Below are 27,102 nucleotides of genomic sequence, written 5' to 3' on the forward strand. Positions count from 1 at the left end.
CCAGTTTCATATATAATTCTATTGCTATTATATATTATGATTTTAATAAATAAGTTTAACAGGCACAAACGAGTAAATGTCTCATTTTAGAGAATGAAATATTATGATCCACATTCATCTCTCAATCTTTTTAGTCTTTTTTTAGTTATTGTCAATGGCTATTTTGTTTTGTTTATTTACATAATTGATTATCGATTTAATTGATTAGATGTTTACATAAGCTTTTCGCTTTAAGCTTTGAACTTTTTAATATAAAAAAACATATTAAAATAGCTCATAGATCCATTTTAAAAAAAAAAAAAAAACATTATGATATGCAGCAAAGTGCTAGTTAAATAACTAGTACCAACAATGTTTTGTGAGATGACGTACAATAATATCACCACTCTAATTATTATTTTTTTTGTAATTTTCTTATTAAATTGGGTTTTATTTTTTGTCTTTTTTTTCAATCAATATTTTCTCAGATAATTAGCTTATTAACAATGGTTGCACAAACCACATGACTTTTGACAGGAGTCTTTTCAAAACATTGCAACCTACAAGAATTACAACGGTTCAAATTAGGAATGATGATTACATAACATCAAAGGAAAAATGAGCCATTGCAATCTTAACAAATTCAGGTACAAAAATAATTTCAGATGTATTTTATATACCTGATATAAATCAGAACTTGTTAATGGTAGCTGATAGAAAAAGGAATGAAGGTGACTTTTAAAGATAAATGCTATCATATTTTTATATTACTGGATATAAGATATTGCAGGCTAAAATAAGAGGTAAAAGTTTCTCATTCTTACCATATGAGGAGGAGCATGCAACTTTCTCAACAAATATTAACAACACAAAAGTATGGCATAAAAGACTGGAAACTATCATCTTTAATGCACGCACAATATGAAGAAGAATGATGTTGTGAAATGTCTGCCATTGCATTCTGATCAATTATCAAACTATTATGCTTGACAATTTGGTAAGCAAAACATGAAGCTATTTCCTAAATTGACATGAAGATCTACACAAAAACTCCAATTGATCAATATTGATGCGGCAAGCCTTCAGAAAACACCTTCATTAAAAATTAGTCGCTATTACATTCTTTATATTGATGATTTTACTAGAATGTGTTGGGTTTTGTTCGTGAAATACAAATAAGAAATGGTTGGAACTTTTAGAGATTCAAAAAGAATATGGAGAATCAAAGTGGGTGCAAAATTCAAGCTATAAAATTTGACAATGAGAAGGAATACACTTCATCAGAATTCAACTTATTATATGAAGATGTTGTCATTGAGTATCAACTTACGACTCTTTACACTCTAGAGAAAAATAGAGTCAATAAGAGAAGAAACAGATACATAATGAAGATGATCAGATGCATGCTACATGAGAAGGGATTGAATGAAAACTATGCAGGTACCTTTTCACAGAAAAGCTGGAGAGGATTTCTCAGCTCATCCTCTGAAATTTCTTTAGATTGCAATCCCACGCTAGTTGCCACTGGATTCGGTTGTGCTTGACAGAGACGAGATGTCTTTTCTCTGGAGCAAAAGTTTTTGAGAAGCGGCAAACACTGAAGCGATAGTGAGCTCAATTGATTGAACTCCATCGCATCAATTGCTGTATAAGAGTCTTCAAATTCATCACCTTCCTTAGCAACAATCTCTTCCATGGTTAGGCAAAATGAAATATTGATGGTTTGAAGTTGCGAAAGTCCTCGTGCAACGGAGAATGGGAAGAGATGCTTCAATTTAACACATTTCCCCACTTCTATGATTGTTAGTTTCCTGAAAGACTCTGCTGTGAGAATGCCATGGCAAAGTTTCTCCAAGGATACCAAATTGTAGAGAAACAAAGACTCCAACACAGGGAAGACATGAGAAGGAACCTCGCTGCTAGTGTTAATAATAAATTGAATATCAGAACTATTGTGGAGATGGAGGTGCCGCAGTTGTAGAAATCCTTCCGTGTCCAGTTCAGAGACCACATTATTAACACCCTTTAGTTCAAGTAAATACAAATCTTGAGCTCTCTTCAACAACATTAGAACACCATGCTCCAAATGACTGGCGCTTGTGTTGAGCTTGATCTTCAATGTTCTCGAGCTCTGATAAACACCATCCCAATCCCAGACATCTCCAATAAATATTCTGAATCTTTCTAATCTTTTAGAGAGCATGCCTTTTGACATAACATGAGAATCTAGAACATGCATGTCCAAATTTGTCAAGTGAGGCAAATGATCCAACTCAACAAGACTGGCATTGTCCTCCCCTTCAGTAGCCCAATGATGGAAGCTATTTCCCATACACAATTCTTCTAGCATGGACAAGTTTGAGAGAGTATTTGGTGGAATTACTTCAAGTTCAAAACAATCACTCAAATCCAACATTCTCAGCTTATTCAACTGCCCTATTTGTCTTGAATAGAAATAGATTATCAGTTATGATAAAGAAAAATAAATTTTGAACATTTAAATTAAAAAATATAACATTTTGAATTCAATTCATTTCTAATGATGTTATGATTCTCCCACACTTTCTTAACAACAGTGTTGGCAGCCTTATCTAATTGTATCTCAATTTTGTAAAGTAATTCATTAATTAAAATTAAAAAACTGACCAAAGTTTTTTTATGTATATATTAACCTTGAGCAATAATCTGAACTATGCATCTATCATAAGCTTTCATTTTGGGCTTTTAAAAACCTAACTCCAATGAAACAAAAACACTTTAATCGATGATTTCATCATTAATGTTATCTTAAGAGCAGCATCCACATTTGTAAACTTCAAATTCCAGTTGTTTATTGAAATTAATTATTAAAAAAGTATTTATTATTGTTTATTTTTTAATTGTGTATGGAAAAAAGATAGGTCTTTTATTATGCAATGTACTTTCATTTGTTTTTTTTTATTGTAAAGTTGTGGGTACTCACATTCAATCAAGATCACAAGTTTTTTTTTTTTTTTTTTCCAATATAGCTTTCTCTAATCTTGATCGTGTTATGGGCATAACTTTCTGCCAACACGTTCAATGATAAGCCATATTCTTCAGCATCTATCTCATCGTTACTACCTTTCATTGCTTCCATAAACGCATCCTCTTCTTCCTCATTTTCTTCTAGTAAATGTATACTTTTCTGCATATATAAGTGGCCAGGACTGCACTTTTCTCCACACTTATAACATTGCCCTAGTTGCCTAATTTGTTCATAAAGAGATTCTTGGGCTGTTCTGAACCTTGTGCTACATCATTCTTAATTGGATTGTAAGACTTTGATGGTGGATTGTTTGTCCATCTGTTAGCATTGGTTGGAACCATTGACCTTGTGACCATCTTATTCCTCCTGATCATAGCCAGATTTGATTTTTCCTGCCATTTGGATTGTTCAAAATCTTGCATTAATGTGATAGGCTTCAAAATTTTCAACATCGGCTTCACATCTTCCTTAAGTCCGCTATGATGAAGCTTGAAACGTAATAAAATAGATGCTGAAAAAACTGAAGTTTGATATCTCTATCTTGGGTAGAGCAACATTATATCCAAGTTTCTGCCCTTCAAAGGAATTTACCTACTCTAATCTTGCATGTGTTTTTAGCTGTGGTAGAATTCCATAAAAAAAAAGTGGGTTATTCCTTACAATAGGCAATGGAGTACTGTTTCTGCCTTATTTTTCAGCATCTTGATTGTTTACAATGGTTTGCAGAGTAGCCATTATTGAATCTAACCTTGAAGTGAATTGCTTGTTCTCCCTGTTTCTCTCTACCCACTGCCTCTGATTTTCATCATGCATTCTCTGCACTTGTTCTTCCATTTTCTTTCCATGTTCTTGCAATGCTCTAACTTTGTTGTTTTCAACCATTTTTTTAATAGTAATGGGTGGATCTTTTGGGCTCTAATACCAATTTGTTAATAGCTAATCTTAACAACGAGATTTAAAGAAATGAGAGGGAGAATTAGAAGAGAAAAGAGAGATAGAAACTGTAGATTGAAGAGAAACTTTTCTTTATTGATATTTCTTGATTAATGTCACTTAACAAAAACTTTGATTTATATAACATATGTTGGCGGCAAGGAGGGCACAAGTGACTAGGATGCAATCTAATATAAATCATATTCTAAAACTTCATCTAACAATTTAAGTTATTGAATTGAGATGGTTCTTTAATATGGTATCAGAGCTTTAATGACCAAACGGTCACGAGTTTAAATTTCACAATTCTTATTTATTTCATAAAAATTAAGCACAAGGTAATGTGGGTCTGTGCAAGTTTCAAGCTCAAAGAGCTTTCACTTGAGTGAGTGTGTTAAAGAATAATATAAATCATATCTTGGAACCTCACTTAACAACTTAAACTATTGGGTTGAGTGGGTTGTTTGACACAACCACTAAACAATGCAATCTTAATTATAAGCATGGGAATACGGCATACGAATTGCATCACTCCCTGCCTCAATCTCTTACATGCAAACTGTGCAGTCTCTCATTGTTCCCGAAACACTCTTTCCAATGCATTAATAGACGACTTGGTGGCCGGAATCGGTCTCGCTTCAGTCTCCATTGATTCCCTCTCAGCTCTTGCAAGATCTTCTTCACTATGAACACCCCTCCCGCTCCCAGTTATATATACTGCGGCCTCTATTCTAACAGACATTGAGGAAGCACTATAAAATATCCATGCCAATAGCCTTAGATGCAATTAGTCTAGTATCTTTGATTGTTCGGATTCCGGGATGTCCAACGAGGTCAAGATATCTTTAAAATCTTGGCTGTTATCAAGCAGTGAATCGCTAAAAGGAATGTGAACAAGTTTGCTTCTTATGAATGGTGGTTCTCTTCTTCTGAATAACATCCATCTCCCTTCACTATTGTGAACCAGGTAATGGATCTCATAAAGTTTACAGGGAACTTTGTAAGTTCTCCGGGGAAGGGATTTAACTCAACATGAAACTTGAATTTGAATATAGAGCTCGCATGATTGAATTCAGAAAGAGAGCAAAAATAAAAAAGCAGACGGTAGGGGTTTGTTAAGAATAAAACCAGCTATAAAGACAAAGAATGTTACAGCAGGAAGCAGGCAGTCTTCTATGTTTCTATATGTATATATAGATGTTACACATTTCTCAGGATGGTGGTGTACAAAACTTCTTTTTCAACAAGGATTTAATTAACTATTCAAATGGGAGAGATAAATCCATGAGAATATTTGAGGGAAAGTTGGGAACTAATACTAAAATTTAGTTGCGTAAAGGCTAATAAAATTGGATCCTCGCCTAATTTCTAGGTTAGTCTGGAGGGCCTAAAATGATATTAATATAAAAATAATAACCCATGTACGTTTCTTCCACTTAATAATGTTAAACTGTTTTATCATACTTAGTTCAAACCTTTTTCTTTTTATTTTTTTTTTATTTTGAAACAGCACTCTACCATTAAATTGTTGAAGCACCCTTAAAAATTCTACTTCTGATGATAAATAATATTGTTCATCCCGATAATATATAGGTTTTAATTAACGTCCTCCTCGAATTTTTGATGAGACATCAATTAATTGGATTAATTGTGAAACAACAATTATAATTACAAAATTATATATAAAAAACAAAATCTAAATGCCATTGTGATTTGACTATGAATTCCCTCCTATTGCAAATGAATTTTTTTTTTTGTCACACGAGTAGTTTTTATTTGGTTATTAAATTATTATTTTTTTAATTTTATCCTTGTTAATTAGATTAAATGGGATTTCAAGTTCATAATTTATTTTGAATACCTTCCTATATGGTTTTTGAGGTGTCAAAAACAATTCCAGCTTCGATTTGGTAAGATAAAATTCAATTTTCTTAATTAAAAAAATTAAATTTTTGAAGATTAAATTTGATATAAAAAAATTAACATGCTGCCCTTTTCTTTTTTATTATTGTGCTACTAGTATCTTTTCTAAAACATACCTTAAGAATTTTTATAATTTTTTATCATTTTAGTTTAACAATTATGCATTTTAATCTAAAATTTCATGTCCTTTACTTATCAATCATTCAGTTTAAGAGATGAGAGAGAATATTGTAAAACAAAATGAAGGAGAGAGAAATCATTTGGTTGATGAGATTTTGAAAACAAAAAAACCAAGGTTGGTGAGATTTCATTAACAAAAAAATCCAAGTTTAGTGTCAAATTGTTCTTATTGACAAGAGGAGTGTCATTTGAGGAATAGGCTACTATACTGCTGGAAAAAAATAGATCAAGTTTGAGTGAGTTTTTTAATTTAATTTTATGTTTTTAACCGATTTGAGGATCTTTTGAGTTGACAAATTAATTAATTTAGGTTATAAGAGTAATTTTAGGTGTTTTAGGGTGAAAATTGGTTAAAAACCAGTTTTTCGAGTTCAAAAAACTTTAGCCTAATTCTTTAACCTCATCTTTAATGATTGAAAACTTGCCAAGTAAACGATGCATCTTCTGTTTATTGAAAGTAGAATGGGTTGACCACATGTTTTTTTTTTTAAAAAAAAAAAGCCCAAGCTCAAGGGCTTGGGATTCGAAGACTCTGAGATTGGCCTTATTAATAATGAGTTAGGCATATTAGGCTACCCAAGGTGGCATGCTTGCCTATTTTAAGGTGTTTTTTCTTAAATAAATATTAAATGTTTTTAGAATGAGTTAATTTAATATATATCACATATATTACTTTGTTGAATTTCTTAAAATAATTGAGAATATATCTTAGATATGATTTTATTAAATACAAATCAAATTTTACTTTTTTTTCAAATAAGGTTTTTAGCAATCATTTAATAATATTAACAGCTCTTTTTATTTTTTTACAGCCCATCATGATATATATTAACAAGCATTTTTTGTTAAAAAATATTATTGGGTTGCTTTCATGTGATCGTCTATTTTGCTTTACCATATTCTTAACTAAAAAAATAATATAAAAATAAAATTATTAAACCTAATCAGTTCTATAATTCGAGTTATGGGTTTGGTGAATTAACCAATGATGATCTAAGATGTCTTTGTGTCAATATTTTTTGAAAAGCTATTTTGTCTTGAGTTTTGTTTTTAGTTAAATTGTGTTTTTACTAGTAGTTGTTCGGGTTGCTTTGACCTGCTAAGTTGACCGAGTTATATCAGGTCAGCTCCTGAATGGTTTAATTAAAACTTAAGCTAGGTAAAGATTCAAGTCGAAAGGTTTTAAGGTTGACCCGATAACTTAAGTGTAACGACACTATCAAAGAGTTCTCCTCGACAACACGCAACTGTCGTATTACTCTTATGTTTTGAAATGCAATCGCATCGAAATTATTAGAATGTTATTTTTTTTAATTGAAATTTGATTTTGAAATAATGATAGCATGTTGTTTAAAAAACAAATATTCTAATAATATATTTTCAAAAACAATTACAACATGAAGGAAACAAAGTGTTTTTTAGTTAGACATATATCATTTTTATCTTTATTTTAAGTTGTTTAATTTTTTTTGAGAATATCTTATGATTGCTTTTGGTTTTTATTAAATAAATAACATATACCAAAATATTAGTTTTTAAAAAAAATTAAAGATAGTAATAAGAAAAACAAGACCTATACTAGCAACTTAGTTTGTTAATAAAAAGCCCAAGTTTAACATTAGGGGGCACAATAAACCATGTTGGAAAGGCATTCCAAAGATAAAAGGTCAGGAAACAAGCATTAGTGATCCTTAATTTTAAAATCTCTTGAAACACCTTTTGAGCCTACAAATATTTTTTTCTTCATAACCAAGAACCCAAGCCTACATTACATGCTTAATCAAGCCTTTTCTTATCAAAGACAAGCAATCAGGATTGGTAGGCAATGCTTTCTCAATTGAACCAAATCATTATTCATGTAAATAAAATGAATGTTTTGAATACTGGTTCTCTGTAACCCTAAAATTAAATCTTAAACCTTTTGACCAACTAAATGTCACTTCATTTTCACCAAAAGCTAAACAAAAAGTTTTCATCGCTTCTAAAAACCTCTCCATATGAATCACTTGAATTTCTTCATAACGAGTTTGCTTTGAATTGATGTCAAAATGATTTCTATATCTGGAATAGGTTTGAAATTCCAAAAATTCTATCTAAAAACAACTCCTTGTCAAGCCTTCCTTCACATAGCCTCATCTCCAAACCCGAATTGAACACTTGGGGGCATGATAAAGCTGTGGGGCAATCAAAAACACCTTGTAGGGATGGCTCCAAGATTCCCTTTCTAAGAAAAATGTTGGGCAAAATTGACAGCCTTTAAGATAAAGGGTGGAGGACAAAGGAGTATGATGACATCAAGTCTTTTTAGAGGTCAAGATCACAAGATATGACTCAAGTAAGCAAGAGCGAAAAAGCCATCGATGTTTACTATCAACACTCCAACTTTTGAGAAAAGAAAGATACCATGAAGAAAAGAGGATCTATATTTCTCAAGGAAATATACATGCATGTTGATCATAATGCATTGCTTTCAACAGTGTCAAATCGGTGTTTCATCATCACCTTTTGGGTAGTGCATTTTCTAACCCTACCTCATTTTGAGTGTGCCTTTGTGCTCTCACTTCATTTCAAGTGCGCTTTTGAGCCACCATCTCTTGGGTAGTGCGTTTTCTAACTCCACCTTATTTCAAGTGCGCCTGTGAGCCACTATCTCTTGGATAGTGCATTTTTTAACCCTACCTAAGCTAGTAGACTTGTTTACAAAACCACTTCCAGCAAGCAAGTTTGGGTTCCTACGACAAAAGATTAAAATTTGTAGTTTCTAAAGCAAGGAGAATTATTGAAGATTGCTTTAGGATTGCCATAAGTCCAGATTACCTTTTTGTTATGTTAGTTTTAGTTTCTTATGTTTCCACCAAATATATAAAAGGTTATCCTAGTTTAAAAGAGTTGTTAGTTTGTTAGCGGATGATAGTATGATTTATTGCTATTTGTTAGCAATCAATTGTCCTTAGCCTGCAATACACTTGTATTCTTATTCTGGTAGTCTTTTAATCTCTTCTGATTTCTTTCTTTACTTAAAAACTAACAAGAGTGATTCAATGTACAGGGTTTATGGCAACAAATAATTGCAAAATTAATCACCATTTCGATAGTAAATCCCAAACAACTCAACTGCTCAAGCAAATAAGCTTCGAATCTTACCCCAATACTCATTGGAATTGTTGGCTCTATTATCAGCTTCATTTTGTTGTCTCAAAGCTTCTGGAAGAGCTTTCATGTGCGTTTCTAGTTCAGCTTTCCAACTGATCAGCTGTGTACGGAGATCGTCTGCATCTTCTCGGATGTGAATTTCTTCTTCTGCAATCTCATCGAGTCTCTTTTTCAATGCTTCCTTCTCTGCAGCAAGACTGCTTGCATTGTTCATAAGATCTCCGTAATGGTTCTTGAGGTCAGAAATTCCTTTTTTCTTATGTTCAATGGAACATTTCAGTGCACTTGTCCTATCAATTTGGTGCTCGTACAATGGGTGGTGGGACACTAGACTATCAAAATTGTCAATGTAAGCTTGAATGATTTCTAACTGCTGAGAATTTAGGAGATCGCTTTTCTTTAGATTCTTCATTGTAGCTAGCAAAAGGAGGCCATCAGGTGATCTTGCTACTTCCGTCAGGGGTTTCATTAAGATTTTCTTTATCAAACCCATAGAGTAGACATGACTTTCGGGGCTCCCAGCATCAGACTCATAAGATTCAGCATGTGTATTTGCACTTGATTCAGGCTGCGAAGAAGACACAGGACATGGTCTGACCAATTGTTCCATGGTAGCAAATAGAGACTCGATTTCTGAAATTGTTTCGGAAGTTTCTCTCGAGGAAGTGTGAGATGCGAGCTTCTGAGTGGAGGTTTCATTGATTGAAGATGCAGAAGTTGATGCAAGAGATTGTTCTGCAGCACTCGGAGGAGATACAAGAACAATGCTTTTTTGCTGACTTGAAGAAGCAGTCATAAATTGGTCTTGTGGGAATTCTTTCTGTAGTAATTTCAGTTTTTCTTTAAGTGTCATCTAAGAACAAAAGACGGTGCTTGAATGGTTTAATTTGAAATTGAGAATTACCTCCTCAGTTGCTTGAGAATCATTTTGAACTTGCTGAGAGATGGGAGCTTCAATGTCAATGGGAGCTAGGGGACTCTGACATTGTTCACGATCCTCCTGCATTCAGGATGTGGCAAGCTTTTCAAAATTATGTCAGGAACAGTGCAACTAAAAAGAAGAGACAGCTACCTTATCATTCAAAGTTGCCTGGGAATCTTGGTATATTGAGGTCACTTGAGGGCCTGGTTTCATCAATCCATTTCTCATGGCCTGTTCTTTGATAATAAGATTAGTGCTTGTTTCGATGACAGGATGGGAAGCTTTTCCAGCATCTGGATTCTCATTCACGTGCAAATTCTCAGAAGCTGGTCCTTCAGAGACAGCACACTTTTGATTTTTATGTGCTGCAATTGTCTCACGGGCTAAGCTTGGCTGCCTGGATGAGCTTGGCAATTTGGACTGTGCCATGCCATAACCCAGCAAATGAAATCGAGTTAACTAAAGAATTAGAGGTCACTACACACAGAGGATTTGAATGGATAGAGGAGCTTTTTGCGGACTCCCTATGTGAAGCTGTATCATTACATTACTTTAGAGTCACATTATGGTGAAAGCAGTAGAAATTTAACAAGATTACTCGTTAGTTTTATGTTGGCAGAGAAGCTAGACATTAGTAGCTCATGTTTTCTGGATCCAGGAGAAAAGAAATATGGACTAGGCAACTAAATTTCGCAAAAGAATTCATACCTTCTTCACAAACAAGTTATGTATAGTCAAATTAAGGTCATCCTTCCAGAATCCTGTGCTGTCTCCTTCTGTTAGTTGTACTCTCTCTAGCTTTGGGGTGTTTATGACTCCCCGTGAAAACAATTCCATCTTCGGGCACTGATCTATGTATACTCTCTCCAATGAAGGAAACATCAATGCACAGTTTTGCATGTAGAAGCTTGTGAGGCTTGGTAAGCAGTGAAATGCCAAAATTTCCAATTTATGAAAAACGATCTCATTTTCTGCTTCATTTTCGTCGTTTGCAACTACTACTTCAATCGTTTCACATTCGACTACAGTCATGCTAGTGAGTTGCACGAGATTTTTAGCTGTTGAGGAAGACATCAAACTTGCTAGCCCATTACATTTTGAGACTTCCAAAGTCATCAGGCATCGGAAAGGTACCGACATTGGAATTAAAGTTTTCAGTGTGCCACATTCAGATACTCGAAGAATTTCTAGATTTTGGAAAATTTGACATGCCTGCGAGCTTTCTTTCGACTGATGCATGAGTTCCGGCAGCTTATACAGCTCCAACACTCTTAGCTGAGCAAAGACCTGGTTCGGCCTGCTACTCATCTCTTCAAGCCGGACTATTTCTTTGAAAGAAGCATCACACACAACAAGGCTCTCTAAAATGTTGAATCTCTGAAGGAACCAGGATGGAAAATCAACACAATCAATAGGAAAGCGGACGAGTTCAAGAACCTTTAGTCGGTAGAAGAACTCGGTCCGAAATTGGCCACGCTGTGTCACCTCCATGATAGCATTCCAATCCACTCTCAATTTCTTCAATTCTGGAAATGCAACCTGCAAACCAATCCAAGACATAAGAAAGTAGGATTTAGTGTCCCTTTAATGTACAGGATGTTATTGCCAAAACTGGCAGGCTCCCACCACCAACCATTACCATCATTTAATTCAAGTGAACTTGTGTATATTGCGAAAACAAAAGAAGAACTCATGAATATGTTATATTCCATGTTCTCCCAGAATGGAAACCTGGATAATTGATTCAGCACCGTGGTTAGAAGAGTGAATAATGAAATTATTAAAAAAATAAGTTCCAGGATTATGAGGTTCAACATCTTACATATATATCTATCCTTTGATGGTTACATCCATTATTTACATTATTCTACCAATGTTTTGATTTCAGAATGATTTAATATTAACATCTATAACATGGGGAATTGGTGAAAGAGGCCTGAGTAGACAAACTGACCTTATAGTTGAGAAGTGCAGTGAAATTATCATTGTCTCCCTGACCTTGCCTATGCTCTTTTCCTTTATCAACTGAATCAGGCTCCGGTTCCTCTATAAGGGAGGAGATGAAGATCTTCATATTTGGACAACCATCTATGCAAATCTCTTCTAACGATGTAAGATTCAGAACACCACTTCCTGAGTAGATATTGCTTAACTCAGGTAAAGACTCGAGAATGATCACTTTCAGTACAGGAAAGATGATTTTATCCATTGCTTCTTCTTCCCCTGCTCTCTCCTTGGTGATGATTTCTTCCATCTTGTCACAGTTTCTTATTACAATCTTCTGGAGATGCACAAGGCTCAATGCCATCGATGGTGTAAATATATTTCTCAAGCTGCTACAGTCATCAACTTCTAGAAAATTAAGGTTTCTGAATTCCAGAATTCCTTGAGGATCTGTGTTACATATGTGTCGCAACCTTGATAAACCAATCAAGTTCAATTCATATAAAAGGGGAAACCAAACCCTCCCTTCCTCTGGACTAAGCCCCTTCAAATCAAATACACCTTCTAGTAAATCACAGTTTCTCACTTGCAGTTCTTGCAAATCATTCATAAACTGTAGCAGAGTGGAAGGTAAAGCATCAGGCGAATAACAGTATTCATCCACCGTGAGGTTTGTTAAATTTCTGAAGAAGTTGAAAGGAAGTTGGCATTGCCATCTCTCTTTCAATTGAGGAAAGTCAGAGACCTTCACCCTGTTTACACCATCAAATCCAACCTGCCCAAATCCAAATTATTCCATTAGTTAAAAAATGAAGAAGAAGCTAAATTGCTTAAGCACCTACTCATTCCTAGAAGAAAAGGAAAAATGAATATTTGAATTAGTATGAAAGAGGGGCAAGAATCAAGCCATGCTCACAATGCAGGCGTTATTGATACATACCATTTCTGTGTAGAAGTGTTGTATGGTAATATCAAGATTACCATGCCAATGCACTGTGTTCTTAGAATACTTTTTCCAGTGTACTCCCTGCAGCTTTGGCGTGCTTAACACTCCTGGAGAGAAACTTTTCATATTAGGACATTCTTCCACAACCATTGCTTTCAATGATGGAAATCTGAAGGCATAATTTTCAAAGCAGAAGCTTGTGAGATTCTGTAAATCTAGAAGTTCCAAATATTCTAGTTTGCTGAAAATGATCCCATCATCTGCTTCATCTCCTCCCTGTCTTGCCACCACTACTGTCATTTTTTTGCAATGAGCTATGGTCAACTTAACAAGTTGCACAAGACTTTTAGCCGTTGATGATGTAAACAAGTTCAATAATCCAAGGCAAGACTGTATATCCAGAGTTGTTAAATTTTGAAAGCACACATAAGATGGTGCTAAACTGACAATACTGTGACAATCCTCTACTTTGAGAGTCTTAAGATTGTGAAGAATGGGAGCTAGCAGGTGGTCTTGCTTCCATATATGTTTTATATCATGAACTGCATGTATTGTTAAATTTTTTAAACGTGCAAGTGGTCTCTCTTCACCAACAACTTCTCCGATCGATGGTAGCTTTTTGAATGAACTATGCCCGTTGTACAAGAATAGCTTTTTGAAAGAACTATGTGCCACGGATAGTGTTTCAAGATTCTGTAATCTTTGCAGGAAACCAAATGAGAAAGGATCTGATTTAACACCAAAATGGTGGAACTTTAGAACTTTCAATGAGGAATAGCACTCTATTGGGAGTTGGCCATGCCAAATGATCGAAGCAGTTGTGTTCTTGCCACCTAATGACAATTCCTCCAGGTTGGAGATCACCTGCAACACGCTCAAACAAAAGCAAAGTGGGAGTTGATATTCTGTCCAAATAAAAGTAATTTCACCTGCATTAATTTACACAATGGGAAAGAGAAAAAAAGGAAAATTAAGCTCCCACATACCAATTTAGTATCTAATCAGCAAAAAACGCACTGAAAGGTCTGATCCCATGAGGGACCTGATTCATTTTACCTCTTTTGAGGGTGAAAAGAACCATCTGACATGATATTAGTTATTCCATCTCAGCCAAAATTTCTGGTAGAAACTTGTTGTAAGTTGAGTTACTAACCAGCAACAAGGAAAAACAAATAAAGTAAAAAACGAAAGAGAAGTTAGTGCTATGCTATATCATATTTCTGTAAAGGTTTTACTTGATTTCATTTCAAGTGCAATCGAGGCAGAGTCTACACTGTTCCGACGATATTCATGGCCACTGGAACAGCCTTTCAATGAGAAGCAGATGTTTGATATTATGCAGCCAATAACTAGGAACATATTACTTTGAACAGTGAAAGTTTGGAAAAGAAAAGGAAAAGCTTTGTGCAGAGAAACTTTCATTTTTCATATTTTTTCTCAAATCCAGGAACTGACCCTTAAACTATCACTTGCATTGAATAATGATAGTAATGCAATTGAAATATGTTGAGGCATGAAAGTATCCACAGGTTTTTGAATACCACAGAGAAGAAGTGGAAGGAAAACAGAAGGCATAATTTAGATTCATACCTTTTCGACGAAGAAGAGAGGTTGTTGAGCCGGGATACCAAGTTGGACTTCCCCTTGAGTTTCTTGAGATCTAAGAAATTTGCAGCAATCAGACACCGCCAACCTTTTTAACATGGGAGATTTCCAAGTATGTTTCCCTGGATATAAGTTCCTGAATTCTGGTAAGTCTTGAAGTTTCAATGAGGTTAGCTGCGGAAACACAAAACAATGGGCTGCTTCACCATGGTCCACCTTCACAATAATTTCCTCCAGTTTCTCACAATGCTCTATCTCGAGTTTTTCTAGTTGCACAAGTTCTCTAGCTATAGAGAATGGAAACAGATTCTTCAATACATTACAATCTGAAACCTTCAATGCATGTAGATTTTGGAAGCTGAGTGTTCCTTGAGGATCTTTATTCCATATATGCTTCAGTTTGCCTAGTCCAATCAAGGACAAGTCTCTTAACTGAAAGGAACCAGATGCACTAGTTTCTTCAAGGTCAAAGATCTCTTCTAACAAAGGACAATGACTGATATCCAACATCTCTACCATCCGGAATGTTCCTAGCAAAATTGATGGGAAAACCCTCACTAGCCTTTTACAGCTAGAAATTGTTACTGATCGTAGTTGACAAAAGGAATCTTCAGCAAGCTGGTTGTGCCACATCTTTTCTAAGTTCTCTATGTTGGAAATTTTGATTTCAGCTAGGCTAGGGAATGCAACCTGCAAGGCCCATCCGTCTTTGTTAAGCACAATAAACATGCCTGTAATAATACATAGAACATGCGAAGAAGAAGGTACACAAGGTGAAGACGAACCTAATTTCTTATATCTGTTGATCCTATATATGAATTTGATTTAAGAAAATCGAAATTATGTATTAATATAATGCAAATCAAATGGAAAAAAATTTGGTTCTTAATATAACAATAACAGAAATTTTAGTTGACTTATCTTAGATTTGTAACACTATCTTGAAATGCTTACTTCAAATTCATAAAGCTTTATGTTCTTTCATATTCTTTTCAATAGTACTGAAGAGAGGGATTACGACCTTGATCACCTTTCAGAATCTGAAATGATTCGAGCTATGATATATGAAGTGAGAGAAGGAAGGGGGAAAGAGAGGAGAATAGAAGAAGAGGTCACCTTTTTATCAAAGAGAGGCTGCACGGCATTGTGGTCACTCTCCCTTGAATGCACTTCTCCAGGTTCAACGTCAACTGTCATGTTCCCGCTATTGGGGCAGGAGATGAATGTCTTAAATTCAGGGCAAGAACAAATGTGCAGTTGTTTCAAAACTTTACACTCGATCAGCGTGCCAGCACAGAACCATGTGAGTCTTGGAAGATGAGAGAGATCAACATCTTCCAGTTTATCAAAGCACATCTCGCTCATCATTTCAACTTCTTCCACTCCTTCTACAGATATTATCTCTTCCATGGACTTGCAATTACGTACAGTAAGATACTTGAGTTGCACAAGACTTTTAACCATGGAAGCAGAAAACAGATATTTCAGGCTGTGGCAATCATCCACATATAATGTCTGTAAATTTTGAACAGGAAATGCATTTTCCCGGTCAAGCTGGCCATGCCATATCTTTTCAACGTTGATAGAGACCAATTCCAGCTTCTTCAGTTTCGGGATAAGAATCTGCATGTAATATTTTTGTTTTATTAAGGACATTATTCTCAAAGTCTATAGGAAGAAGGTATGATGGATTGAAGTATTAAACTACAAACAATATCATTACTGAAAACTTTGAACAATTGGCAATTGTACGAGCTTTTAGTTTCTTATCCACTATTTAAACATCCAACCAATCTAAAAACCTAAATTTACAAAGAGCGTATATTATACATAGTTGAATGAAAACTATGTAGGTACCTTTTCACAGAAAAGTTGGAGAGGATTTCTCGGCTCATCCTCTGAAATTTCTTTAGATTGCAATCCCACGCTAGTTGCCACTGGATTCAGTTGTGCTTGACAGAGTCGAGATGTCTTCTCTCTGGAGCAAAAGTTTTTGAGATGCGGCAAACACCGAAGCGATAGTGAGCTCAATTGATTGAACTCCATCACATCAATTGCTGTACAAGAGTCTTCAAAATTCATCACCTTCCTCAGCAACAATCTCTTCCATGGTTAGGCAAAAATGAAATATTGATGGTTTGAAGTTGCGAAAGTCCTTGTGCAATGGAGAATGGGAAGAGATGCTTCAATTTAACACAGTTTCCCCACTTCTATGATTGCTAGTTTCCTGAAAGACCCTGCTGTGAGAATGCCATGGCAAAGTTTCTCCAAGGATACCAAATTGTAGAGAAACAAAGACTCCAACACAGGGAAGACATGAGAAGGAACCTCGCTGCTAGTGTTAAAATATATTGAATATCAGTACTATTGTGGAGATGGAGGTGCCGCAGTTGTAGAAATCCTTCCGTGTCTAGTTCAGAGACCACATTATTAACACCCTTTAGTTCAAGTAAATACAAATCTTGAGTTATCTTCAACAACATTAGAACACCATGCTCCAAATGACTGGCGCTTGTGTTGAGCCTGAGCTTCAATGTTCTCAAGCTTTGATAAACACCATCCCAATCCCAGACATCTCCAATAAATATTCTGAATCTTTCTAATCTTTTAGAGAGCATGCCTTTTGACATAACATGAGAATCTAGAACATGTATGTCCACATTTGTCAAGTGAGGCAAATGATCCAACTCAACAAGACTGGCATTGTCCTCCCCTTCCGTAGCCCAATGATGGAAGCTGTTTCCCATACACAATTCTTCTAGCATGGACAAGTTTGAGAAGATATTTGGTGGAATTACGTCAAGTTCAAAACAATCACTCAAATCCAACATTCTCAGCTTAGTCAACTGCCCTATTTGTCTTGGCAAATGCTTAATATTAGATTTGGCAAAGCTGAGAATTTCCAATTTCTTCAGCTCCCCAATGTCAGCTATCTCTCCCAATGAAGATTGATGAACACACAAAGTTCGAAGGTTTTTTAGGAAATGAAGAGATGAAGGCAAAGACATGTTAGTCAATACTAAGACTTTCAGTTTGTGCATTCCTCTACAAATGTTGCTACTTATTTCTAGAAAAGGATCTTCACTCCTTACATGTAAAAAATTAAGTTGTGGATACTCCATCTCTCTAAGAAGCTCGATATTAGAACTTAACCAAATTTCTTTATACTTCTTTAACTTATTCTTAGCAGACCATTCTGGTTCGAACTGATCACCCCCAACAAATACGTGGCAGTCTCTAAAAGCAATTGATAGAGCAACATCACGCACAGGATCGTGCATAGAAAATTGCCAATCGCAATGATTTTCTAGCAACAATCCAGAGGTCTTGAGTTTATGAACCAACGATTGCACTCTGTCTCGTGCTTCTTCAACTGTAACAAAGCCAGAAAACAAGCCCAAACCCATACCATATTTCAACAAGTCGCGAGTGGATGCATTATAACCCATTCGACTACAAAGAAGAAAAGTTGATTTCAACTCCTTACTTTCAAGATGATTATAACTTAGTTCTATAGCCGCATAAACATCTTCCTGCACTCCTGCGAAGTTTCTTGGAGATGGTCTCTTTAGTTCCCGTAATGCATTCTTCCACTGGGACAAGTTCTTGTTCTTCAGAGCTCTTGCAACAGTTACAATGGCCAGTGGTAAACCTGCACACTTTTTGGCCACCTCCATTGCCAAGGATTGCAAATCTGGATGTTCAATGCGATCACCTGCTAAATAGTAATATAGGTTAGTGTAAGCTTTTTTCTTGTTCATGGAAGCATGGAAGTAGTTGATTATACCCACTAGAATACAAATGATTGACATTTTAGATTTTTTGTTGACGGGAGAGACCACTTGTGGTGGTTTAGAAACATTCAAGGGAGGTAAAACACACTATTTTATTTCATAAACAAGAAACTTACATATACTATTAACCCATTTGGTTAGGTCCCAAGATATTTTGATACCATGTCAAAGAACCATCTTAATCCAATAGCTTAGGCTGTTAAGTTATGTCTCAAGATATGATTTATATTATTTTCTAACATATTGAGTTCTTTGCTAATGCAATCGTTGGTCGATTATCAAGATAAATCTCTATAGGATTTTCTTGAGAAAATCCCAAATGCTTCAACATATTCCTTAACCATATTAAATGGCATATAACTAAGTTGGCAACAACATACTCAACTTTACAACTTGATAACGTTATTAATCAATTGCTTCTTAGATGACCATGTGAAAGATGTATCTCCCATAAAAAATAATAAAAAAAAAAAAAAAAAATCTTGTTGTGCTTTTCCTTTCATCTAGGTCTCTACCCTAATTATTATCTAAGTAGCCAACAAGATTGAATTTTTCACTTAAAATATAGAACATACCTTCATTTATCGTTCCTTTGATGTAATAAAGAATTATCTTGACTGCATTCAAGTGAGACTGATCTGGTGTCTCCATATATCTATTGATAAGTCCTACTCCGTGTAATATATATGGTTTAGTACATGTCAAATACCTTAAGCTTCCTACTAAGCTTTTTAAAATAGGTTGGATTAACATTTCCTACTTTATTCTTCCTCAATTCCACTCCATTTTCAATTGAAGTTGATACTGAATTCCAACTTTCCATCTTTGGCATAACCACTATGAGATACAAAAATTTCTTCTTCTTTCTGCGTCACTTCCAAGCCAAGAAAATGTGTCATTAGACAAATTTCTATCATCTTAACTCTTGTACCATGCTTTTCTTGAAGCCTTGAAGCATGATATGATTGTTACCGGTGAATATCAAGTCATCAATGTATAGGCATGTAAATAGTGTGTTTCCATCAGCTTCTTTCTACACATACATTGCATGTTTATATAGACATTTTTCAAATTTATTTTCTTAAAAATACTTGTCAATTCTAATATTCCAAGTGCATGGAGCTTGCTTCAGACCATATAGGATTTTGTTCAACTTGTATACTTTTTCTTCATTATTGGCTTCAATGTATCTAAGTGGTTGTTCAACATAGATCTCTTCTTCTAGAAAACCGTTCAAAAATGCTGACTTCACATCAAGTTGATAGATCTTCCATCTACGTTGTGTAGCTAGTGAGATCATTAGTCTGATTGTCTCCAGCCAAGCTACATGAGCAAATACTTTTGCATATTCAATGTCTTCTCTCTGTTTGTAGCCTTTTGCCGCTAATCTTTGCTTATATCTTTGTACTTTACTTTTTGCATTCTTCTTTGTCTTATAGACCCCTTTGACATCTATTACTTTCTTGTTTTCTGGTAGATTAGTCAGTTGTCAGGTATCATTTTTCTTAATGGAATGTATTTTTTCATCTATTGCTTCTATCCATTTCTCTTTTATGACAGCTTCATTGAAACTAAGTGGGTCACTATCTGTGAAGAAACAAAATAGAGTTGTATCTTTCATGACTTGAGTGACATCATATGAATCTTCTAAATTTCTCATCCTTCTTGGTTCTTCTGATGAGGATGCTAACAGTGATGTTGATGATGATCCTGGTGTTGGTGTGTTTCTCTTATTGAATACAGGGAATATGTGTATTGGAGTTTGTGGCTCATCCATTGGTAATATTAGACATTTTATAATACTATTGTACTTCCAGTTCATTCTTCAAGGATCAGATCAGTACTGATCCATTTGACTTCTTCTTGATCATCATTCCATTGCTAAGTTTTATCTTTTTCAAAGATAACATCTCTACTCATAACCACCTTCTTTGTGATAGGATTATAAAGCTTGTATCCCATCCTTCTATCACCATATCTAACAAAGATGCATTTCTCGCTTTTATCATTAGTTTGGTCCTTCTTACATTTGGGATCTTTGCATAAGCCACACAATCGAAGACTCGTAGATGAGTAACACTTGTTTTGTGACCACTCCATACTTTTTCTAGAGTGACAACTTGCAAACTTCTAGTTGGGCAATGATTCAGTAGATACATTGTACATGATACAGCTTCAACTCAATATTGTTTGGGCAACTTCTTTGCTTTAAAGAGACTTTTTGCCATATCAAGAATAGTTTGATTCTTTCTCTCGATTACACCATTCAGCTGTGATGTATAGGTTAGGGTTGTTTAATGCCTGATGTCTTGTTATGTACAAAAGGTTTCAAAGTCATTTGATGTATATTCTTCACCTTGATCAAATCTTACGATTATGATGTTATACCCACTTTACTTCTCAATGATTGCTTTAAAATCTTTATAATAATTTAACATTTCTGATTTGCTCTTCAAAAAGTATACCCATGTCTTTCTACTATAATCATCAATGAAAGTAAAGAAGTACCTAACATGTCTAGTTAGCATTGGCTTTATGGGACCACACACATTATTGTGCACTAACTCCAGTGGCTTATTTGCTTTCCAATTAACCTCTTTGGCAAAACTAGCTCCAATGAAGCTTTCCTTTGGCATTCAGTGTTATTGCCCAAATTGATTGTAATTATAACACTGGATATTTCTCTCGTCATGGTTATTATGATCACCTTCTTTTCCTCTAAAGTAAATACTTATTGTCCTCGACCTCCTCTACTGGTGTTTCTACCACCTCTTCCTCTGAATCTTGTATTCCAAGATCCTCTTCCTTGAAATCCTCATTGTCGTTGTTGACCTCTTCTTCGAGTGGTACATCCATATGTTAAAGTCCTTATTTAATCATATTTGTCTTATTTAAGGGAAAAGTTTAATTGCAAGACATGCTCTATTGCCTTATCTCCATTTATTTTCATAATCTTCTATTCATGAGCTTGTAAAGAACCTATAAACTCATCCACCATCAATGTTTCCACTTCTTTGGACTATTCAATAACGACAACAACATAATCAAATCTTGGATCTAGGGATCTTAAAAGTTTCTTAGTAATCTGAGCATCTGTGAGGGTTTCTCCATTTTTTCTCATCTAATTGACTATCACCATAATTCTTGTGTGATAATTAGAAATAGATTCTGAGGACTTCATTTGTAATGATTCAAATCGACATCACAAAGATAAGAGATGAATCTTCTTGATTATGTAAGCACCTTTTTATTTTGCTTAGAGAGCCTCCCATATTTCTTTTGATGTTTCTATGGAAGCGATGATCTAAAATGTACTTTCATCGAGACCTTGATAAATGAGGGTTTTGGCTTTGTAATCTTTCTTTCTACTAGCTTTGAAGACTTGCTTTTGTGCCTCTTGTAAATAATCTTCTGCTTCTTTGGAATCTGGTTCATTATAACCATATTCCACAATCTCTATACTCTCTTATAAGCCAAGAAATGCTTTCAATCTGATACACCAATTATAATAATTGTCTTTGGTCAGCTTCGAGTTGAGTGTTTATGCATTTTATGTAGTCATTTTAATCTTTGAATGACCATATCACTTTTCAGAAGTTGATTTAAAAAAAAAAAAACAGCATAGCAGGTGAATCTGGAATAGTCTAAATAGTAGGGAATCAATATAACTTGGTTGACAATGGATTAGAAATGGGTTAAACCGGTCAAAAAATTGAATATGGATGTCAATCGGTTTGTTAGGGTTGAACTGAAAATATTCTTCAATGTAGCTTTGATGGCTCGACACAGATCACAGTTCAGCTAAATAGCTTGGAGGCTCGACTTATGGCTCGGCTTTAGTTGGCTTAGCTTGGCTCAAATATGGCGCATGTGTTGCTTAGTTGTATTCTTCCTCTGGGCGTATGGGTTACGCGTGGTTGATAGGGGCAAATATGCAGGCGACGCGTGCAGGCCATTGCAGGCTCCAATCAGACTAACTTTTACACCTCTAAGTTCATACCGAAGAACCCTACACTTTAGAATGATCAAAATGTAGTTTTGATAATTTTGAAAATTTGGATGTATCTAAAAATCTCATCTGTTTTTTACAAACAATACTATAATATCAATTGTTAGTGGAAGAGACCACTAGTGGTGGCTTTAAAATACTCAAGGGAGATAAAAACACACTGTTTTATTTCATAAACAAGAAGCTTATACACACACACACACATTAAGCTCTCAAACACACCTTATATTTTTCTTTAGTGTTTTTCTCTTATATTTTCCACACATAATAACATAAACTTGAGTGTCTATTTATACACAAATTAAAAATATGAAAAATTAGATTTCAATTGGGAATACAAATAATTGGTGATAGTGTGAAGACAATTGGCAGCTATAATTGGTGGTTACTGTTGATAGCTACAACTACAGTTGGTGGTTTCAGTTAGTGGCCATCATCCTTGACCTTTACTACAAAAGTTTTGAATTTACTACAAAAGTTTTGTATTTGCATGTCTACTAGGCAGTGATATATGGTATTTGATAGATGAAAAAAAAAAAAGAGTATCACCTGCCATCTTTTTGAAGAACTCCCACGTTTCTTCTTCAGATAAAGCATTGATGGGAAAGTTCTTTTGAATATCCATTCCGCTAGATAAAACATCATATACCCTCGATGTTAGCAGCATCTTGCATCCTTCGTGTTCATCCTTGAGTGGAATCCCAACTGCTTCTAAATCAAGACTCTTCCACAAATCGTCTAGAATAATAAGAATTTTCTGCTCTTGTTTCAACCTCTGGCGCAATCGACCAGCTCTTCCCCATTCACTTTCCTCGTCAAATTTTAGAAAAAGCTGGTCTGCAATCTGCCCTTGAATTTTCTTGATGTCTGGGGTTTGGGTTATAGTAGCAAACACTACCTGGTTAAATAATTTCTCCTGAATAGCTTGTCTAGCAGCCTCTTTTACCAGCACTGTCTTCCCCATACCACGCATTCCATACACCCCAACCATGTTCACATCAGCAGTTGTTAAGGCATTCATAATTTCCTTCAAAACGGGTGTTCTTGATGGCATGGCGTCATAACTTCTGAAAGATATAGCTTCCATCCCTTTTGGAGCAGCTCGATGGGAAACTGTGCTGAAACCATCTCTTTCATCCAGGAGGCTGGCAACAAAGCGTGTTTCCGCCTTTGCTTTCTTGCTACACTGGTATCGTGCCTTGAGATCCGGACACAATCCGATGAAGCACTTCTTTCTCGCTCCATCTTCATCTTCTGAAATCGTCCTTTCCACTTTTTCTGTAGCTTTTTCCGCAAGAGATAGCCACTCTAAAACATCCTCAAGAATTGCTTCCCCATTGTTTCTGGCATCGTCAACTAAATGCTGCACCCTCAGCTGGGCACTTTTCAACTTCTTGACTTCCCTCTTCAGATTTTCAAAGTTGTGATTGTATTTGAAACAATAATTGATCTCACGTGCAATTGGAACAACAGTGTGGTGGGAAACAAGGTCAATGATGGAGATAATGTTTTCCAGAACCATTTTCTCTCTCTTTCTCCTCTGATTTTCTTCTTTCCCTTCTAGCATGAAAAAAAAAAATGAAAACACAAATTCTATAAACATCAATAAAGAATGAAAACACAATTTTTTCTCCTCTTCTTTTCCTTTCTTTCTTTCTTTTTTGGTCGGAGAAAATAACGCAAGTAGGAAATCAAAGCACAAAGGACATACCTCACGTTTAAAAGACAATGGTCCAAGATGATCTTTTGGTGTAGAGCAAAGGTGTTCAATTGTGGAAATGAGAAGAGACAGAGATGGAAAGAAAGCTTAGGCGAATGACAAGATTTTGGATCTATAAAGAGATTAACTTTTCTCTTTAAATTTTCCCGTTTTTCTTTTGGTCTTGTGATAAAGTTCATTAATGATAAATTCTCTTTTCTTCATGTTGAAGAGGAATCTTGAGAGGCTGAATACGACCCTACTGTACCCACACATTTGTCTGACTCTTGTGATTAATCGGGCCCCCGCAAGATAGGATCGCCATTAGCAAGGACGAACAAGATGATCTGAGCATGGCAATGCAAGTGTTGTTAACTGCTCAAGCAACATCAACAACAACAGCGGGATATATTTTGATAACTCTACCCTTATATATATATATTTGATTTACATTAAAAAAATTTAAACTACAAAAGCAAATTAAATAAACTACATATATAATTTTTTTCAGAAAAAATAAAAATATATACACGTGAAAATGCAATAATGGGTTTGCTACTGTGTTGCGGTAATGAACAATGACAGGGTCCACTAAGCAACAGCACAACCTAGACCAAGGTACACTTGCACGTTGCCCTCTTGTCTTTTTCTTTTCTTTTCCTTCTGTTTGCATTGCCCATAAATAATTGATAGGGTACACTTAGTTTTAAAAAATAAATTTAAAGAAAGTCTATAAATCAAAAAGGATTTTAATAAAGATTTTGAAAGGAAATTTTTTATGAGATTTATGCAAAACTGTTATATGTATTAATTAACTAAATATTTTTAAATTTATAATTAAAGCAAAACATAGACTATATAAAAATATCTATAATTAATAAAAAAAAACCTAAAAAATATTCTTATAATCTTAATAAATTAATTCTTCAATTCAAAAAACCCTCTAAATCAAACTAATAAACAAAGTCTTTCTCGACCGCAATCCACATTTTCCGACAACATAAAAAACCAAAAACTTCTCAATAGCACTCCTCTCATTATATATATATATATATATATAATACACTTTGACATCGATTTTTTTAACATAATCTCACCAACAATAGAACTCTGAATCCTAACTTGATTTCGTAAAAGGTCATGATGATGAAAGTGAATCATAATAGCATTTTCTCTTAATAGTTTTAATTCATAAAGCAATTAGAATTTATTAAACTGTATTTTCCCCCCCACCTATATTAGTTGAAGTTTCACTAATCTTGATATCGGTGAACCTCAACCAAGAATTCCAAGAAAACAAATTTTTAGTTGCTGTACTAAAGCACATCTAAAATATTTTTACTTTTATTGCTTGTTTATAAATGCAGTTAAATGCAAAAAAAAAACAATAATTAATGTTTGATATCTTCATGTTAAAACTATATAAAATCACCTAAAAATATTAATTTAATATTTTTAAAACAAAAATTAATTTAAAAAGCACTTGAATCATATTATCAAACGAGTCTCTTAAATTGCAAACAATAATTAAGAAGATGTTGCCGTAATGTTTCTTCCCCTTTCATAGCTACAAATTATCCTGATGATATCGATGAGATTTAATTTATTTTATGCAAGGAAAATCCACTTTATTAATCATCAAAAGTATTATTTACAGCGGCATCAGTCTATAGAAAATATCAGTACTACAAGGAAACAAGACAAAAGGAATAAAGTTTTGAAAGGCAAAAGGATGATGACAGGAACAATTCTTTCAAGTAAATTCAATAATTGATACTACTATGTATGTAGTGGCCATATGATGACATTTCACTAAATAATTGATAGAGATAAGCGTAGAAACTATATATGGAAGGGTTTCCTTGTGACCACGTACTTGTCTGTCACGTGACCGGCTTTTGTTGATTTTTAGATAGAGGGTCTGCATTGTACATCGGTCTCAATCAAGTTGTTTCTTACATTTTTCAAAGCTAACTTTTCTTTAAAAAAAATATCAGATTGTAGGAGAATAGAAAAACAAATCTGTGGAAGACTCATCCTCACTCCATAGGAGACACCGCTTCCACAACTAGAGAGAACTAACTAAATTAATTCTAAAATGAGTATCTTATATTTTTTATTTTAATCAATAAATTTAATTTAATTTAATTTAATTAAAAATAACAAATAAACTCTAAGTTTTTTTAATTATTTTTTAAGTTAGAAAAAAACTCTATAAAAAGCAAAAACAAACATCAATATAGCTCATTCTCTAATTAAATAAATGCTGAAAAATAACACTAAAAAAATGAGCTTAAAAAGAAAGAAAAAAACACCAAGCAAACCCATGCAATTGTTAAAAATTGAAAAAGTCATCAGATTTCGGTAAAATAAATTTAATTTGTTTTTAAGAATTGTGCTTTAAAATTGTTAAAAAAACAAAGCTATTCCTGATCAATCTGATAATGATTAATTAACCTTGTAAAAATACAATATTGCTCCTAATAACTAGTTCAATGATTTTGTTTGAAAATGATAAAATCATAATTACATTGCTCCATTCCACAATGTAATGAATTTGGGTGTACAATTAAACTCTATTTTTTTAATTTAATTTAATATAAAACAAATTGTGTCTCCTCCTTCTGTATGTAATGGTTACTTCAAATCGACTAATACCTTAATTTCCCACCCAAAAAAAAAAAGCATCGAATTTGAGACAGAGAACTCATTACCAAATTGTTTAAATTTTATTTCCTCTTCAAATCTATGGCAGGGATGGCGAGCATAGGTGGTAAACCCTTCTTACATGGGCAGGATTTTAGTTAAATTATACATACATACAGACATATTAATTGAAATGATTAATTAGGTAGGTAATATTAAGATGGTCAAATAACCTAATTACTCGGGTGCTTTTCAAATCAGTATTCAAATTGATCAGCAGGATGACTATGATGGCGAGGCTGATATCTCACCCTAATCCAGCTTCGAGGGTTATCTCCATAGAAGTTTGATATCTCCATCCT

General features: G+C 34.4%; 3 protein-coding genes across 3 annotated transcripts in view; all 3 read right to left on the reverse strand.

Moving 5' to 3' along the window:
- Positions 1-3,868, reverse strand: part of LOC118032451 (uncharacterized) — a 29,357-nt gene extending 25,489 nt beyond the window's left edge. The window contains exons 1-3 of the mRNA XM_035037167.2: positions 3,735-3,868; positions 3,246-3,463; positions 1,424-2,415 (exon numbers count right to left, since the gene is read on the reverse strand). Of these exons, the coding sequence (XP_034893058.2) occupies positions 1,424-2,415; positions 3,246-3,463; positions 3,735-3,868 (1,344 nt within the window). The remainder of the gene's footprint in view (positions 1-1,423; positions 2,416-3,245; positions 3,464-3,734) is intronic.
- A 5,089-nt stretch (positions 3,869-8,957) lies between these two features.
- LOC118032459 (uncharacterized) lies at positions 8,958-16,665 on the reverse strand. Its single transcript, XM_035037172.2, has 9 exons — positions 16,450-16,665; positions 15,709-16,215; positions 14,578-15,282; positions 12,982-13,851; positions 12,052-12,816; positions 10,806-11,636; positions 10,248-10,517; positions 10,080-10,175; positions 8,958-9,995 (listed from the first exon to the last, which is right to left on the reverse strand). The coding sequence occupies exons 1-9, from the start codon at positions 16,636-16,638 to the stop codon at positions 9,141-9,143; spliced, it is 5,088 nt and encodes a 1,695-aa protein (XP_034893063.1). The 5' UTR covers positions 16,639-16,665; the 3' UTR covers positions 8,958-9,140.
- Positions 16,666-16,811: 146 nt separating this feature from the next.
- On the reverse strand, positions 16,812-24,502 carry LOC118031853 (disease resistance protein At4g27190). Its single transcript, XM_073409260.1, has 3 exons — positions 24,107-24,502; positions 22,945-23,952; positions 16,812-18,307 (listed from the first exon to the last, which is right to left on the reverse strand). The coding sequence occupies exons 2-3, from the start codon at positions 23,915-23,917 to the stop codon at positions 16,812-16,814; spliced, it is 2,469 nt and encodes an 822-aa protein (XP_073265361.1). The 5' UTR covers positions 23,918-23,952; positions 24,107-24,502.
- Positions 24,503-27,102: the final 2,600 nt, after the last annotated feature.

Source organism: Populus alba, chromosome 5 (assembly GCF_005239225.2).
Source record: "Populus alba chromosome 5, ASM523922v2, whole genome shotgun sequence".
Taxonomy (NCBI): Eukaryota; Viridiplantae; Streptophyta; class Magnoliopsida; order Malpighiales; family Salicaceae; genus Populus; species Populus alba.